Below are 18117 nucleotides of genomic sequence, written 5' to 3'. Positions count from 1 at the left end.
TACAAATGACGACCCTGTTTCCTTATTACTTCAGAGCATGGCCTTTTTAACAACAGGAACCCATCCATTCTCTCTCATCACTCCTGTCATAATGAAAAACTGAGATGAGAAGAAGATGCTGTGTTTAGAAGCAGTTATAACAATTAGGATGTGTACTCCCAAAAGGATTGGTCATTAGAGACTGAAATTTTTGCATGGTATTACATTTTTTCCATAACATTTTTCTGGAAATAGGTATATTCCAAATTGAGCGCAATTTTATGATCGCTTGTGCACACACTACCACACTTAAAGAATTGTAGTGGCTCCAAGGCTTCATTTTTCCCGATGGGCACTAGGTGTCAGGGTTTTTCCTTCTCAGCAGCTTAGCATTCATACAAGCCTCTTGATTTGCCCTGTTTAGTGAGGCAAATCCAGCAGTATCCTTCCCCCTTTTTTCAGTTGGATTGGTAGGCTTTGCCTGGCGTTCCTACAATATGCAATTGCATTTTTAACTCTTTGGGGTGGAAATCAGTTGATCTTTACATCATGGCTGTACACATTTTTATAGGAAACAATTTTTTAGCAAAAGGATGATCGAGGGAAAAAGTGTAAATTAAAGACTAGCTGCCATCATAACTGGTATCTTGGTTTCAGTTCTGCTTTATATTCTTAGGGGTGAAATGTTGGGGATTAGGGATTCTAGAACTGCTCAGCCTTGCCCATATTTAATTTTTGACAATGTGCTGATGTCCAGTATCTTTAATATTTTATTATAAAGTATTTCAAACATACAGAAAAATATGGAGAGTGATATGACAAATACCTCTACATTTTTCTGACTAGCTTAAACAAATCTTACCATGTTTAACACTGTCCTTACTTACATGTTGCTATAATCCTTTGAAATCTCAAATTTGAGTATTAAAAAAATTAGGAGTTGGTTAGGGAAAGGAAGTTTGGTAAGCTTATATAAACCTAAAAGATTGGAAGAAATTAATTAATAGATTCATTTTGACAGTTCTAGGCTGGACTTCTTAACCCAGAAGACCTCTTATTTTAGAAAAACCACCATTACCCTCTGTCTTAATTCACTTGGTCGACATTTTCCATACTCTCAAAGGAATTGCTTGGGTTATCCTGGATTCAGACTCTAGTGGAACCCATTATGTTTTGAAACTGGCTGCAGAGAGTGTGTGTAAGTGTGTGGTCTTGAATAAGGAATGTGTTGACCATTTCTCATGTACACAGAACCCAAATATTTTTCTAGTTTAACATTAGACTTTTGTGTATTGTTTTACTTGATTTAACCTCAGAATAGCTCAGTGAATGTGAAGCTAATTTGGATATATTTTACTGTGCTTTCATTTCATTCTTTTGAAATCAGTTTACCTTTTCATGCTGGGTGTGGAAATTGAATCCATGTCAGTCTTTTAGATATATGTTGGAAAAGAGGCATATTTGTATAGTAGTGTGCTGAAGGTGAGCTCTAAAATAGACCTGATAAGAGTGGATCTAAAAAACAGGACCATGGTCTGTGCACTGATTGTTCAAGTTATACAAAGAGACTAATGGTCCTTGCCACCAATCTATTCCTGAAGATGGGAGAATGTAAGTGCTTTGAGATCCTCAATAGAAAGTATCACAGACCACTGATTACAGATAGACATTCATAATTTGTGCTTGCCTTATTTTTTGTCAAGGGCTTCACAAAACCAATTTTGAATCCTTTTAGGCCTAGTAAGATAGGAATTTTTCAAGCATAATAAAAGATATATTATGGAATATGTGGTAAGATAGTTTTATTTAAAATTATGCTGTTTTTCTTCTATTATCTTCATTCTAAGTGAGCATGTTTGGCTATGTCTAAAATGTTTCTCTTTGTCCAAAATCATCCTCAAAACCAAAGTGAGTCCTTCATTAGAAAAACATTAAGGCTAATTTTGAAGCATTCCTCTTCCTGCCATGGAATTACTTTTAATGAATTTCTAACACTGTTGTTTTGGGATTCATACACTTTCCTTAGAATTTCTTCTGAACAACTCTTGTTGGTGTTGGAGGTTGCTCATCAGGTTTAGTTGAGTCTGACTCATTTCATTAGTGGCAAACCAAGGCCCAGTGAACTTGACTGGCTTTGAAAATCCTAATGAATCTGTTGGCCAACTTGTGGAGGGCTCTGCAGATCCTTTCAAAAGTACGTCCTCAAGATAGTCTTTAAACAAAAAAATGTACTTGCCAAGCCTTTTTATATGTCTTAAGTTTTAAAATTTTACTGAAAAAAGGTGTGATATTGTACCCTATGTCAAGAAACTTTACACAGCTCCAGCTAGAAGCAATGATGAACATCAGGACAGCTGCAGATTACACCAGAGGATGAGATGTGGCGTGGAGCATCAGAGTTCAGCATTCGTTTATATGACTAATGGGCAAGGCTTCTGGAACTGTAGTAGGCCAGCTCAGTTAATTGCCATATCACCCAATTACTCCCATGCCCCATTTCTCAAATACCACTGGCATGCATGTGTTCCATTTGCGTGTTTTTTTTTAAAAAAAATCGGTATGTTTATTAAAGCATTGTGTGCATATGTATAAAATTAATGTGGTTTCATGTATATAAATATTACATAGAGAAATAGTTCCCCTGCTCAAAATTATTGTTTCTAATCATTGGTAACATTTTCTAAGAGTTATCTCTGGGATAAAAATTTTTGCTTTAAAAAATGTTATTTTTTCTTACCCTTTTATCAGTTTTTAGAAGGGTTGAGGTAAGTTTGTTCAGCCATTTTTGAATTATCCAAGCATGTAAAAAGGTTTTTTCAGCTGTTACGAAAATTGTTTTCAGCTCTTTTATGTGATCATACAAACTAGGCAATGGAACATGCTCTCCAGCAAGTAATACAATATGGAAAGGCATTAACATTTTTTCATCATGGTTTTTCTCAGTAGCACAAATTAAGTCAAATATAACATTGCCTTATGGTTTAAAAATACACATTTTTAACACCTGCACAGTATTTTCTAATATTTCATCAAGTATGTTTTTTCCATGAGATTCTAACATGAGTTAAAGTTATAATTATTTTTTGATAATATCTAATTAAAGTGAAGATTTAATATTCTGTATAAGATACAAAAGGGGAGAAAGGTAACATTTTATTATGTGTCTGTAAAGGAACTCAAGTTTAGATTCCTTCTCTCTGGGTCTTAGTTTTATCTTTGTGATGCGAATGATGCTTAGGCCTAATTCAGCTCTAACATTTTAGGAATCTTTTTTTTTTTAATTAAATTTTTTAATTGAATTTATTGGGGTGACATTGATTAATAAAATTACATCGGTCTCAGAGTTCAATTCTATAATACGTCACTTGTATATTGTATTGTGTTCACCACCCCAAGTCAAGTCTCCATTTATCCCTCCCTTACCCTCTCCTGCTGCCCCCAATCCCCTTTCCCTCTGTTAATCATCATACCATTCTAGGAGTCTTTGTATTGCTGCTCCAGAGCCTTGCAGGATAGTCATCTTTCTGGCAGTAGCAGAAGAACAGTAGCTGCTGGAGCCTTTGCCAAAAAAACTCAACTTTTAGACTTTTAGCATGGGAAATAAAGCTGCAACATCTCAGCCACAGTCTAACCTTTCTATTATTACAGTTGAACTCAAAATGAGGAGATAGATATAAGAAAGACAACTGTGGCAAAGATATTCCCTTTCTGCTTCCCACAGCATAGCTAAAGTTGATGGATGCTTCTTATATCCTTAAAAACAAAATCCTTTCTTCTTTTGTCCCTTAGTTTTCTCTTCAGATTTCTTTATTGAGCTTAATATTGTTTTATTTTGTAGTAACAGCAGCTTTGGAAAGTGTGTATATGTGTGCATGTGTGTATGTGTGCATTTGCACATTCTGTTCACACTGATAGTACAATTAACGTTGATGTCAAATTTGGTGTTAACTTTGGGTCATAATTAGTGTTGACACTTTGTGTCAGACTAATGGCATTTATGGGCACCATCAGAATAAATGTTAATATTATCATGTTTTTAGTATCTGTTATAGTAACATTAAACCAAGGTCCTCCCAGGAGAAAAAATACATATATGGATAGATAGATAATGTCTTTCTGTATTGCTCGTGTTACTCAGTGAGAAAATGACATCTCAGGGAAGAATTCTAATCACTGTTTGGAGCATCAGAAATAATGATCACCTCTGATCGGAGGTTGTGAATAATTCATTCGGTTTGATTTTCACGTCCTGTCCAGTGATACTTTTCAAACCAAATGTGTTTCTACAGGAAAATAATGGTCCCACTTCTTATGGAAATACTGTGGCACAAATCATTTTACCCACATAAAAACAGTTAAATAAGACTCTTGTCTTCTGCTTTCTCCTCCCCGTTCCCTCCTCCCTCGCTTGGCACGTGTATATTCCAGAATCAGACTGTGGCCAAGGAAGTATTTCCTTCCTTAGAACTCATATAAGGAAAACTAATATTTATTTCTGTTTACCCTTAGCTTATTCACAGTACCCTTCTGATCCGTATCCCTTTTTTGCTTTAAGTTAATTAGTTTAGGTTGATAACCCTAAACCTAAGAAACCTGCTAATTGGAATGTTCTGTTATCAAAAATCATCTGAAATGAAATGTTTTTCCAGTAATTTATGGCCATATTAATGAAAACGTAATTGGCAGTAGTGCTTAGAACCACTTGGTTAGTCAGTGCCTCGGCGAGGCAGCGATCAGGGGAAGAAGTTGGCGACTCTGCCAGGACCGGAAGCCTGAGTCTGAAGATCATTGTGCACCATCCACCCTCTCAGCTTTACAAGCCCCTTTCTGGCTACATATTACCCTTTTGTTGCTTCCTTAGCCCTTACTCCTGGAGTGGCCTTTTTTCTAGGTTTTACCTGCATAAAAATGTGTGAGGGAGAGAGAAGCCAAAACTAGGGGATTCGGTGATGGAATTTCCTTTAGTTATTATTTTTCCGTTAATATACAATGCAACTTGGGCTTAGGTGAAATCAGTGAATGTCACATTCCTAATCACATTGCCATACTTGGTGTATGTTTTTATAGTGATTGCACAATTTTCAATATCAAATCTCCATTTTGTGTATAATATAGATAGACCCATCTATATAAAGTTATTTGACTGAAAAACTTACAGTGTCCTAATTAAATGGGGGGAGGGACATAGTCTTTTGAAGTAATGACCCAATCCACTGAGACAAAGCTATTTTTAGATAGGATATTTTGAGCCCTTTCTCCTGAATGTTGTGACCTTTTTTTTCCCTCTCTCTCTAAATCTTAACAAGGGCAGGAGGAAGCGTTTTTCAACCTAGTTCTCATCATCAGACAGGAAATATTTTGCATTCAGAAACCATTTGCGGTATCAAATTCAATTTTGTCGAGTGATTAGTTGAGTTTGGTAGAGAATAATTTAAAAACACAAATTTGGAATTGGCTGTGGTGCTTCTACACTCGAGAGCAGTTGCTGTTCTCAAATTGAAGGCCTCTTTCAGTGACTGCATCGCAACGTGGATCATTGTGTTCCGTGTCTTTGCAGCTGTTACAGGCCTGCATCTGTTGGCACCATGTGTTCCTCCCCTGGTCTGCTGGAGGAAATAGGGGAGTGAGTGGGTGAATTGATACCTTGCCTGCCTATCAGTGCAAACGTCCTTTTTATGTACATATGTTTGTGAAGCTCTTTAGCCCTCTTCAAGATGAAAGGCTCTGTATAAACAGAAGCTTTCGATTTTAGTGCATGTTTGTAATACATGTGGTACAGTCCTAAATATGTATTTAGCTGATAGGCACTGTTCTTGTCTAGTGTACAAATATTGACTTTAAAAGTATAAATATGTATTTAACCATCAGACCAGAAAAACACTGAAGCAGTTACTTCTCAGGTAGAGATATTAATATTGTATAAACCTACATATACTTAGGTTTACATTCTGCCACATCATTGTAGAGCATTTCTGTTTTTAAAAAGTGAAATGATGATCTCAGCAAACTACGACAGTTCCTGATATTCTTCTCCCTTTCAGGCGAGTTGTGATTTTTAATTTTCATGTTTATATCTCTATAACATTATAAAATATGATCTGTTGTAGTATGACTGAAATTTAGAGTCAGTTCTTGTAAAATATGAAAATCCATTAGGCTGTTGAGATTTTTTTCCCCTTAAATTTTTTTAAAATTATGGATATGTTCATATGTATACTAGAAATAATAATATAAGTTCCCATTTATCTGTCACCCAGTTAAGAGGTACTTGGTAGTACTTTCTCAGTTCCTTTTTTATTCCATAAAATGTTTAAGTTATCAATGCAATACAAACATATTAAAGAAAATTTGGAAAATGGGGAAAAACACACAATCCCATCCTAAAATAACTGTCATCTCATTTTGCTATATTCTTTACTTCTGTTTTTTTCTCCCTAACATGCTTTTAGTTAGAGTATTATAATATTTATTATGCACTCACTATGTGCCAGATACTGTTCTAAGGTTTACCATGTATTTCATCCTCACACACTTAATAGAGTAGGTTATTATTACCCCATTTTACTGATGAGGAAAGTGAAGTGCATAGATGTTAGTAACTTACCTAAGGCTATGTGGCTAGAAAACTGACTGAATCTCTATTCTGTCCGAATCAGATTCTATTAGATTGATAGTCTCCAAATCTGGCTCTGAGTCTGTGCCCTTAATCACCACACTATTTTGTTACTGTGATATGTATACAACTTTGTTATACCACTTCTTCACATTTAGCATTACATCATGGGTGTTTTAAAATGCTATTTATAGTTTTCATAGCCATCATTTTATAAAACACTAGCAACGACCTCACTAGCCAATTTACTTCCTTCCCTTCAAAAAAGTTTTTACCATGACATTTATTATTTTAACTTTTTGTCTTAAAATATTTTTATTTGCAAAAAACTCATAAAGATAGTACAGAGAATTCCCATATGCCCTTCAGCCAGCATCTCCTAATGTTAACATTCTCATATAACCATAATAAAATTATAAAAATTAAGAAATTAACATCGGTATGATATTATTAAATAAAATACAGACTTCATTTTGGATTTGACCAGTTTTTGTTTTTACTAATGTCCTTTTTCTGTTCTAGGATCCAGTCCAGGAAACTATAGTTTGCATTTAGGTGTCAATGACATTTATGTGTGTTTTATAATTTATATTTATCTTTCCGTAGTGTTATAGCTAGGTGCAGTGGCACTAGTCTGGAACATACTTCCTTAATTTTTCTAGAAAATGAAGTTATGCAAACCTTATTTTTAAAAATAAACAATTCATAATAGCTATAAGTTAATTTTCTGTGCCTTAGTTTTCTCATGGCAATAATAACAACTGCTTTTGGATTAATAATAGTAATAGCTATTATTTGAGGACTTTGATAAGCCAGTCTCTGTACTAATCTAGTATGGTGTTCCTCGCAACAATCCCTCCAGAAAGACTGTTATCCCCATTTTATAATTGGAAAAATTGAGACTATACAAAATTAAGTGACTGCTCCAAGGTTATATAACTAGTATAAAGCTGAGATTTGAACAAAGACAGGCTGACACGCCGGGCTTAAACATTTTTTAAAAAATATATCTTTATTGATTTCAGAGAGAGGAAATGAGAGGGAGAGAGAGAGATAGAAACATCAATGATGAAAGAGTCATTGATTGAGCCTGCAACCCGGGCATGTGCCCTGACCGGGAATCGAACCCTGATCGCCTGGATCCTAGGTTGATGCTCAACCGCAGAGCCATGCCCAGCCGGGCCGGGTTTAAACTTTTAACTACTATCAGTATTTGTCAACATTTAGTATAGGATAGCATGTAATAGATGTTCAATTAGTGGTAGCTATTCTTGATATTTAAAAAAAATAGTTGACTAATGTTTAGGACTGTTATTCTGTGATCCCTAGAGATATGGACAATGTTCTGAGCCGTTGGTGTTGACTGTTTTCCAAGTATCATTTTAAAAATGAAATGACTATGGAACGAGCAAATATTTATTACTCCCATATTATGTGTAGGGATCCTGCTAGGCACTGGAGGAGATGATATAATGGTTCAAGCTGGCAAGCTAAAAGCGGTCCTAGGCAGTATATGATTAATTATGAAATAAATTCTCTGCATGAAGGTATTAGTAGGAGCTCGGAGAAGAAAGGGGTCACTTTAGGTGAGGGGAAGCTTTACTGAGGAGATGGAATTTGAATGAACCTTTTCCGAATGGGTAGATTTAGATAGGTTGAGAGGAAGGAACAAAACTTTGCATGCTGATGTTAATATAAAAGATTGCTGCTTCTAATAGTTTGTGCATCAAACCCATAGGTATTATTAATTTTGTATGTGGGGACACTGAAACACAATAAAGTTATTTTCACAAGTCACACAGTTAATAAGTGGTAGGGCCTAGATATGGATGCAGGTTTGTTTGACCTCAGAGCCCATGTTCACCATTGTATAGCCTGTCATTTGATTAGCAATAATATCTCAATTTTAATGTAAATTGAACAGTAGGTGCTTTCTTAGATGTTTATCCATTATGCTTACTCGAAATTTAATCTCTTGCAATAATGAATCTTGCTATGCTAAGACTGGGCTAGCACTCTCCATTCGGTAATGGTACATTTTTAGGGGGGAGGGGACGGTCGATGAGGAATTAACTTTGGAAAGAACATTGATAAAGAGTAGTGTGTTCTTGGTGCTGCTGTGTTGACACCTAATTAGAAGTCAATATTGCAAGCATAATGACCTAGCCAATTGCTGAACTGACTGCCCAAGTGACACAGTTAACTCCCCAGGTAATAGCAAAAGATAAGAGTATTATTTGCCTGCCCAGTGCCACATAGACACAATGTTTGCATTAGCATGCAAATGCTGAAGTAAATTCTTCAGGGCTCGTGTCTAAGCTGCTTCTGGCCTAGGTGGCTAAGGTTAATATATCACAAAATTTGGTGTAAAACTTGACCTTCCTAACTACAAATGCATTTAGAGGAAATAGCTTTTCCTTCCTGAGAAGCCAAAGAGATGTTGCGTTAGCGGGCAATGTGAGAAGGCGGGTAAAATATTTCTCCCCACACAGGCTAAGTTATAGTAACCAGCTTCTTAAAACCATGACCAAAATTATCCTGATATTTGGAGTTTCTCTGTGCTATTTTTTTGGATGCTCTCTTTCTCCTTCCTTTCTCTGTCTTTAATGAGCAGATAGAGTAATATCTGATCTCAGAAGGTGATTGGATTTTTTCTGTGTAATATATCCATTTTGATTTGTATTTTGCCAGTAGTATAATATATTAAATAGCTTATATTCATCTGTGGGTGCTTCATATATATATTTCTTAATGCTGAGAATCACAAATAGCTATGTGGGAAGCTTCAACCAGCCTGATTACAGTGGATGTGCAATTGGATTGAGGAATGTGTACTCAGAGCTTATGATCACTGGCCCGGTTGAGTCTGGGTGATGCATGTGGCTTTCCAGGGATGCTGCTATTTACATCTGTTAATGGCCCTTCTTGATGGCCGGCTCTCCAATGAGGTGATATGCAGCAGCCTGGGGATGAGGGACCAAGGCTGCAGATGTGGCTGGGCTCCATTAGGCAGGACCAGGAAGGCTCATCTGGTGGGCTTTGTGTTTGGGGGCGAGTACTGGGGGTGGGGGTGGAAAACATTACTTATCCAGGTATAGGGAAACAGGCAGGCAGACATGAAAAATTGCAGCTGTAACTGGAGTGTGAGTGAACAGAAAAGAAATGGAACTAGCGAATAAACAAGTAGTAGGATTGACTAGTTCTCATATAGATGGAGATTAAAAGAGGAGCGAGCTGTGAGGGTTTGGGAAGAGACATGTCACCCCTACCTTTTAAGTCAATATCATTTATTTGTGTGGCTGGTCAGATGCTGCTGAATAGAGAGCAGAGATTTACATAGATCATAGTGCAGCAAGAGATTATAGTTCCTTGCATCCATTGGTTTTCTGGTTCTGGGAGAAAGTGACAAGAGATGCTCACAAGGATGCGATGTTGAGCTATAGTAAGTTCTTGCAGAAATGGAAGATACTTGGAAGCAAGCCAGTAAACAATGTTATTTCTATCACATGCTAAAGGACAGTAAGAGGATGCAGAATCACAAAAGTTATACAGTACATGAGAGGTGATCCTCCTGCCCTCCTCTCATATGTTGAAGGTTTCTTGAAAAGAATCTCAAAAGAGATGAACTAGTGTCCTAGTAGACAGGGTAGTAAGCTCAGGCGTTCTAGATTTAATTCCCAGTGCCATGGCATCCTTCCTCAGGTGTTCTGAATACATTTAGACTTTGTTTTGTGTTTTTCATCTTCCTTGAGCAAGCCCAAAGATGAAATTGAGATAACTGAAATACATAGGAAATCAACTGTTCTCAACATAATCTAAAGAAGTATGCTGGAATATTCTAGTTTCCCAGGGAGCTTGGCTCTTTAGCAATGCATTAGCATATTTTTACATGAAGGCTGTGTCTGATACCTTTAAGGAACCTACAAAAAACATCTTCATGTAAGAAACTTGTTTTTATTTGTTTTTTTTATGCTTTTGCAGATTGGCATGGTTGCTTGGAAAATGACTCTTAAGAGTCCTGAATATCCAGAAGGCCGAGATATCATTGTTATTGGCAATGACATCACATACCAAATTGGGTCCTTTGGGCCCCAGGAGGATTTGCTGTTTCTCAGAGCTTCTGAGCTTTCCAGGGCAGAGGGCATTCCACGCATCTATGTAGCAGCCAACAGCGGAGCAAGAATTGGACTGGCAGAGGAAATTCGTCATATGTTTCATGTGGCCTGGGTAGATCCTGAGGATCCTTACAAGGTACAGACTAAGAAAAAAATAATACTTCAAGACACTATATGGTTATACATATGTGTGTGTACATGTGTAGAGAGGTGGGGGAGAGACAGAGGTTTAAGTTCAAAAGTCATTATTTATGGTGAACCATCTTGGAAACAAATTGTCTCTCAGTATGTTCACCTGAGTTTTCCTCTGTCTCTGAAGATATATTGCTGAAAATTTGGTTGCACACAAGGTGAAATAGTAGGTATGCATTTAGCATAAGACATGCTAAGCCAAAAATGTATGTATTTAAACTATTCCATTGTGGCTTCCAGGACTTATGGTCAGTCGTCAGCAAAATCCCTTATATCCTCAGCTTCTTCTCTGATTGTTCTCCAGCCTTCTGTTTTACTTGAAACCTGCCTATCCTTTAAAGACACTGCTTCCCCTGTAGCCCTCTTAGGAGCTGAGTATTTCCTCTCTTTTCTTGGTATCACTGAGCCTGGAGGGGAAGAGCATCTCCCTTGTGCCTCATTGCTACTTCCAGGTCCTTTTCCCTCTCTTCTCTCTGAAAACCTGTTTTTGAATCCAATGTCATCAGTCTGTGCCATGTTACCACTGCTCCTTGCCATAGTGTTCCCCAACCTTGAGTAGCTCCCTCTCATTCTTTGCGTCTTTTAGTTGCTGGCATATTGTTACTCTCTGCAATACTACTAGTCCTGTTGTAATTCTTTGTGATTACCATATCCACATAGGTGATCCATCCCCTAATCTAGCCTCTTACTTCCTCCCCTCTAATGGTCCTGTCCTCCACCCCAGCTCAGCCTCTCATTCCCCATAATCTCAGTTTCAAGCATCCTTTGCCACTCCTGCATCCTGTTTGCAGCTCAGTCTCTTCAGTACCCCAAGTCCAACAATCCTTTGAACCCACCAGAACCTGTAACTTAATCCTACTACCCTTCTTCTGATATTCACTCCCTCCTTACATCCTCATTTTATTTCTTTCCAGCTTAAATTCCAAAGTCAATCATAGGTTTAATCAGTATAATCACATTATAGTTACTACCTTTCCTACACCCTCAACTTTTTCGCTTCTCTCTTCATTCTGCTTACTCTGTGCCTTTACAATCCTGTTTAAATCCAACTCTCTCCACCTACTCCCATACCTGAACCTACATAGCTGAACATCGATAGAGAAAAATACGAAGTGCTGTTTCTGGTCTTCCTTTAAATTCAGGCTTACCGACCTTTTGAATGACAGTTTTGCATCTTCTCTCCCCTAAAACCTCAAACGCCCTCTCCTCCCATCCTTTTAACTGATGATCTTGTTGTCCAACTGACTGAGAAAACAAAAGCAGTTAGAAGACAGCTTCCAGGAGCTCCCACACACTGCACCCGTGCCCTTACTCTCCATCGTCTCTCCTGTACTTTGGGAGAACGGTTCCTGCTCCTGCCTAAGGCCAGTCCCTCCTTGTTCACTTGATCCTTTCTCTTCTTGCCAACTTAAAGATGTAGGTCAGCACTTCTCTCTGCTCCTGGTACCGTCACCTTCCCCTCTCTACTGGGTCTGTCCCTGCAGCATACGAATACTTAGCCTTGAACCTGCTGGGCACACTCATGCCTCAGCACTTTTGCACTTGTGGTTCCTTCTGCCTAGAATGCTTCCTCCTCCCCCCCAATATCCTCATGTCTCATTTCCTCAGTTCTTCAGTTCTTTGTTCAAATGACACTTTTGGTGAAGCCCTACTTGGCGATTCTCTATTTTATTTTTTTCTTAAACATTATTCCCGTTAACATTCTATGCTTTACTTATTTATTTTGTATATGTTCTCTCTCACTAGAAGATAAGTTCCATGAGACCAGAAATTTTTATCTGTTTTGTTCGTTCCTGTTTTTCCAGTGCCTAGAACAGTACAGTCCACATAATAGGCACTCAATAAATACATGCTCACTGACATACTAATGACACTTAGCGCTACTAAGTGTTCTCGTCATAAGTCCTGTAAAAGCAATGACAGATTCATGTCTCTTTCATATTATGCTCACTGTATCTGCCTAAATGTAGCTTCTGATTCATTGAGGTAAATGATGGGCATAATTTCTCAAAGTATTTAAAATGTATTTCTCTGTTTACTTTTCCTTTTTTGGCTGAGTGACTAATTCATTTAAGTTAAACACACTTAACATATAACTAACTCTACTTTGTATGTGAGTATGTATTTGTATGTATAAAATAAATCAGTTATGAAATGTTAGTATAATTTTTAAATGTAAATAGGAATTAGGAGTTGTTTATTTAAAAAACAAAAGGCATGAGTTGAGTGGTCACTGGTTATTAGCACTGCATAGACTTCTGGTTTTAATACTGAATATCCTAGTATTGTGATCCTTTCAATTATCCCATGCCCATTGATATTTTTATAATACTGTGGATTTGAGAAAGTGAAACATAGTAATTCACAGAATTCTTTAACTTTGTGTTGATCTCTTTAATAGAGGTATCACTAAAGATCAGAAAATGACCCTTTAACCCTGGTGAAAATGAAGTAAATGGCAGCTACAAGCCATCTTGTTTCAAGGACAGACAGTCAGCCGCTGGAGAAATAGGCACTTGCGTCTTTCAGGGAGAGCTTCTTTGCCGGTCTTCTCTTAGACAGTAGCTCTAAGAAGTGATGCAGCATTTTAAAGCCAGCTCTGGGACAAGCTGCCTTATGCATGCTTTGCTGTGTTTTCTGGTTATGTCACGGTGGCAGATAATGAGATAAAAACTATTTGTGCTTCACAGGGATACAAATATTTATACCTAACCCCTCAGGACTATAAGAGAGTCAGTGCTCTGAACTCTGTCCACTGCGAGCATGTGGAGGATGAAGGAGAGTCCAGGTAGGTGCGCATGTGTTGGGCGGCCTGGCCACGGGCTAAAGGACGAGCATGTGACTGCTCTCCTCCCTGTCCTGCCCACCGTGACCCCGAAAAGCAGTGAAGATTGCTTGTCATATCTGAGGCCTTAGGTGTGTATCTGAGACCTACCATTTACTAGCCGAAAGACCTTAAGTATAATATTTACTCACTTTCTAAAATTCGGAACATGTAAACAATTATGAATAAAAAATAAAAATCAGCTACAATCCTACCCAGAGACACAAATTAAAAAAAATTTTTTTCCAGTTACAGTTTACATTCAATATTATTTTGTAATAATTTTAGGTATATATCATAGTAGTGAAACAATCATATATTTTACAAAGTGGTCCCCCCACCGCCCAGTATTTTAAGAACCCACCTGGCATCGTACGTAGTTATTACAATATTATTAACTATTTTCCCTATGCTGTACTTTACATACCATTTTGTGACAACCAGTTTGTAGTTCTTAATCCCTTCACCTTTTTCACCCAGCTCCCCAGTTTTCCTCTCCTCTGTCTGATCTCTGTGTCTGTGAGTCTGTTTCTATTTTGTTTGTTTGTTTATTTTGTCAAGAGACACAATTATTGGTGTGTATTATATTCTTGCTGTCTTTTCTGTATATGTACTTTTTCCCCTAATAATTGGGTTGTAATAGGAAAACTTTTGTTAATTTGTTCTTTTCACTGAAAACTAGTTTGGGGAAATTTTTGTATATTCTTAAAATGTTATTTGAGAATATGATGCTTTATGGTTTCATAGTATTTCATCATAATGAGTATATCATATTTGAACGTTCAGACTATTCCAAAATTTTACTGTTAATATCCTTGGGCTGAACATCCTGTTACATAAACTTTTAGGAATATCTTTATTACCTTTGGGTTAATTTCTAAAAGTGGAATTACTGGTTTGAAAATATGTTCATTTTAAAGATATTTTTGATGATTGCTCTCCCAAGATCTGCACTCCTGGCAGTTTATAATACTATTTGTTTCCCTTCTTTAATTCTTCTCCACCCTTGCCAACATCTATTATTGTCAATTAATAAAACAGGATAAAAACAATTATTATTTTAACTGGTATTTTTGATTACCAGTGAAGTTGAACATTCTTATAATCTATGTGCAAGTACTTTCCAGGATGTTAATCCATTACTCCAATACTATCTATTGAATAATTTATGCTTCTTTTATAGTAATCTTAACTCATTTACTAGGCTTTGTATTCTGGGTTTTGTTCTGTCTGTTCTTAGACTAATGCCACACTCTTTTAACTATTCTATTGGGGCAGATTTCATCACATTCTTAATTTTCCCCCAAGTTTTATTAGCTATTTTTGTCTTTTTATGTATAGGCTCATTTTTTCAAAATTCACAAATACTTTCCATAATGATTTTGATTCACATTGAATGAGTTTATAACTTAATTTAGGAAGATATAACATCTTCCTAATATTAACTCTTCCCAACAAGAAATATGGTATGTTTTTTTCATTTATCAAAGTGTGTTTTTAAAGTTTTGTAGTTTTTTTCATATAGTTTATGCCAGAAGTTACCAGTCTTTCTTGGTTCACAGTACCCTTTACTGTCTCGGTAATTTTTCCATAGCACCTTTAGACAAAAACGCTTGATATTTCTATTTATTAAGTAGTTAGACCGAATCAACTTCATAAGTATTTATGCCCTAACAACTTAATAATCATTAAAAAATATAATGCACATAATTGAAAATATTTTTAATTTTATTCTTAAGTAATTACAGTTACTAGTGAGATATTTGCATCTGCATGACATCTCAGACCTTGGAATCAGCCACTCTCATTTCTTGTTCTGCATTGATTTTTTGTGTGCAGACCTTGTTTTGTTTTTTTCACAGAAACTGTGAAAACTCAGTTTTGCAAAGATAGGACTTTGTCAAAAAGAATGTAGCTGTGTCCAATGTTAAGTGGTGAACTACCTAAAGCAAGTAGTTCACATGGGATTTGACAGGTATCACACCATAGTGTTTCTCTCAAAAATATAAAATATCCTTCAGTGCCCCTGGTAGTTCACTGTGGCACCCAGGACGCCTTGGTGCACAGTGTAGGTATGGTGGAACTTTACCAATTTTTAAATGATTATTCCTAAATATTTTGCATTTTTCCTTGCTACTCTGAATGAATTTCTCATTATTACTGTTATCTCAGAAAGCTATTGAGTGTGTATATTGCTTTTGTTAAAGCAAGTTGTTTTTCTCATCTATAAGGTGAAGACCAAGTAGACTAATATATGTAAAGCCCTTAGCACAGTGCTGAGCACAGAGTAAGCAGTCAAAAATCCTGGGTGTTATCATTATCGTCCGTAATAATGGAGATAGTGTTACCTATCACACTGGATTGTTGTGAGGACCAGAAATGATATATATGAATGTGTTTTGTTCATTGTATTACACTATACAAAGGTTTTTATAATAAACAACATAAAATTTGGTACCACTTTAAAGAATGGTACCCTCCTGATAGAAAACTCAGACCATAGAGCAGAATGTGGGAAATTTTCTCTCTTTTTCACATAATACAATGGAAGAAGATGGCACTCAACAGATCACAAACACCTTTGAAGTAATATGCAGTCCTTAGGAGGGAAAAGATCTGCTTTGCAGGGCAGGCTGACTGGGCCCATGAATGTTTGTGACTGTGTGGCATGTGGGCCTTATAAAAAGAACACATTAATCTCCTCCCTCCCCCTATCAAATTAATGTGTCTCATTAACTCCTTAAGGGAGAGAAGTTTTACCTGTAACATAACTCTATAAACTAGAGTCTAGATACAAAACCATAGGAAGAATTGGAGAATTTTTGGGAGAGGCTAAAAATAGAAAGGCAAGGGAAACTGGGAAGCAGAGATGCAAAGCCACAGACAAACAGCAAGGGCAAGGAAAAGGAATTGATGGAGCGCTTGAAGTCAAGAAGGGAGCAGAGAAATATGGGGGCAAAAAAATGTAGTTTAAGAGCCACTATGGGATACTTATTTATTATTTCAATTTATGAAACTATGCCCAGTGCCAAGCCTTCTGGGTACACATGGAACAATAAATAATATATGCCCATCTCTACTTCCAACTTTGTATTTTTCCTTTCTTTTATTAGTTGCATTCCCCATCTCCCATTTCCCATTATCAGCTATCACTCCTAATCCCCTGCCAAGAAGACAGATGAGTGGCTCCCACTGGATCCACAGGATGCTTTCTGGACAACCTGGCCAGCATTTCACTTCTACACACACCCCACCTGCCCCTCCAGAGGCCTATAGCCAGGAACTCTCGTGCATACACTTGATATTTACAGAGGAGTGGGGATGGGAGTGCACTGTTTCTACCTTCCCCTTCATCCCTGCCTTAGAGAAAGGAATTTTGACTTTAGAAATTGGACTTACCATTCTCACTGCAGCTCTGGATTTTTTATTCCTAGGTAACATGTCTAAAATTGATGACTTAATGGCTATTGCTTATTATAGAATGATACACATTGACCCTACCTTTAAGAAACTTGCTCTAGAAAGTAAGAGAGGACATCTAAAATCTGAGTGTCATCTATGTGTCAAGCCCTCTCCTTGTGCTTTAATTTAACTCTCATGTCAACCCTGAGAGGGATACTGTTACCCCATTTTACGGAAGTTACCATTATCCTCAGATCACACTGTATGTGTCAGAGCAAGGATTTAAGCCTATCTCCTTAATTCCATATGTTGCTCTTTCTTTTATACCATGTTGCCTCTAGACAAAATAGGCACCAAGCTAAGAAGGGAAGGTATATGAATAAAGGTTATAGATCCCTGGTGTTATGTATAAGCTTCCAGTATGCTTTCTGTATGCTTTTAGTAGCCTTTTAATGGTGATTATTCTTTTAAGAGATTGTTCTTACCGTGTTTAACCTTTATAATTTGGAATGGCTATATCTAATAGGTACAAGATAACTGATATTATTGGGAAGGAAGAGGGACTTGGAGCAGAGAACCTTCGAGGTTCTGGAATGATTGCTGGAGAAACTTCATTGGCCTATGATGAGATCATCACCATTAGCCTGGTAAATCTTGCCTGGATATGAAATTTTTAAAGAGCTGACTGTAGCTGGGATTTTTTTTTTTTGCCCCGTGCCTGCTATTCAGTCCAAAATGAGAGCATTTCTTAAAAATTGTACATCTGCAATTTGATGTTAACTGTGCATGATAGTGGGAAGATAGGATAGTGTAAATAATTGAATTTCCCAGGTAAACCTAGAACTTCCTTTTAGCTTTTAGTTTAATTTATTTCTCTAAATATTCTACCAGAATTTTAACAGCTTGAATTTCTTCTCCTCTTACTAGTTTCTTTGTTTATACTTCTAATATAGATGCCAAACATCTGTGAAATGGGCAAAAGTGTAAGAGAA

General features: G+C 36.9%; 1 protein-coding gene across 12 annotated transcripts in view; it reads left to right on the top strand.

Annotated features, from left to right (window-relative positions):
* ACACA (acetyl-CoA carboxylase alpha) overlaps positions 1–18117 on the top strand; it is a 219896-nt gene that overhangs the window by 142454 nt on the left and 59325 nt on the right. For all 12 annotated transcript variants that reach the window (XM_081161538.1, XM_081161546.1, XM_081161544.1 and 9 more), the window contains 3 exons: positions 10574–10843; positions 13590–13687; positions 17652–17772. In XM_081161538.1, coding sequence (XP_081017664.1) covers positions 10574–10843; positions 13590–13687; positions 17652–17772 — 489 coding nt within the window. The remainder of the gene's footprint in view (positions 1–10573; positions 10844–13589; positions 13688–17651; positions 17773–18117) is intronic.

Source organism: Miniopterus schreibersii (assembly GCF_964146895.1).
Source record: "Miniopterus schreibersii genome assembly, chromosome: 16".
NCBI lineage: Eukaryota > Metazoa > Chordata > Mammalia > Chiroptera > Miniopteridae > Miniopterus > Miniopterus schreibersii.
This window is presented reverse-complemented; position numbering and strand designations above follow the sequence as displayed.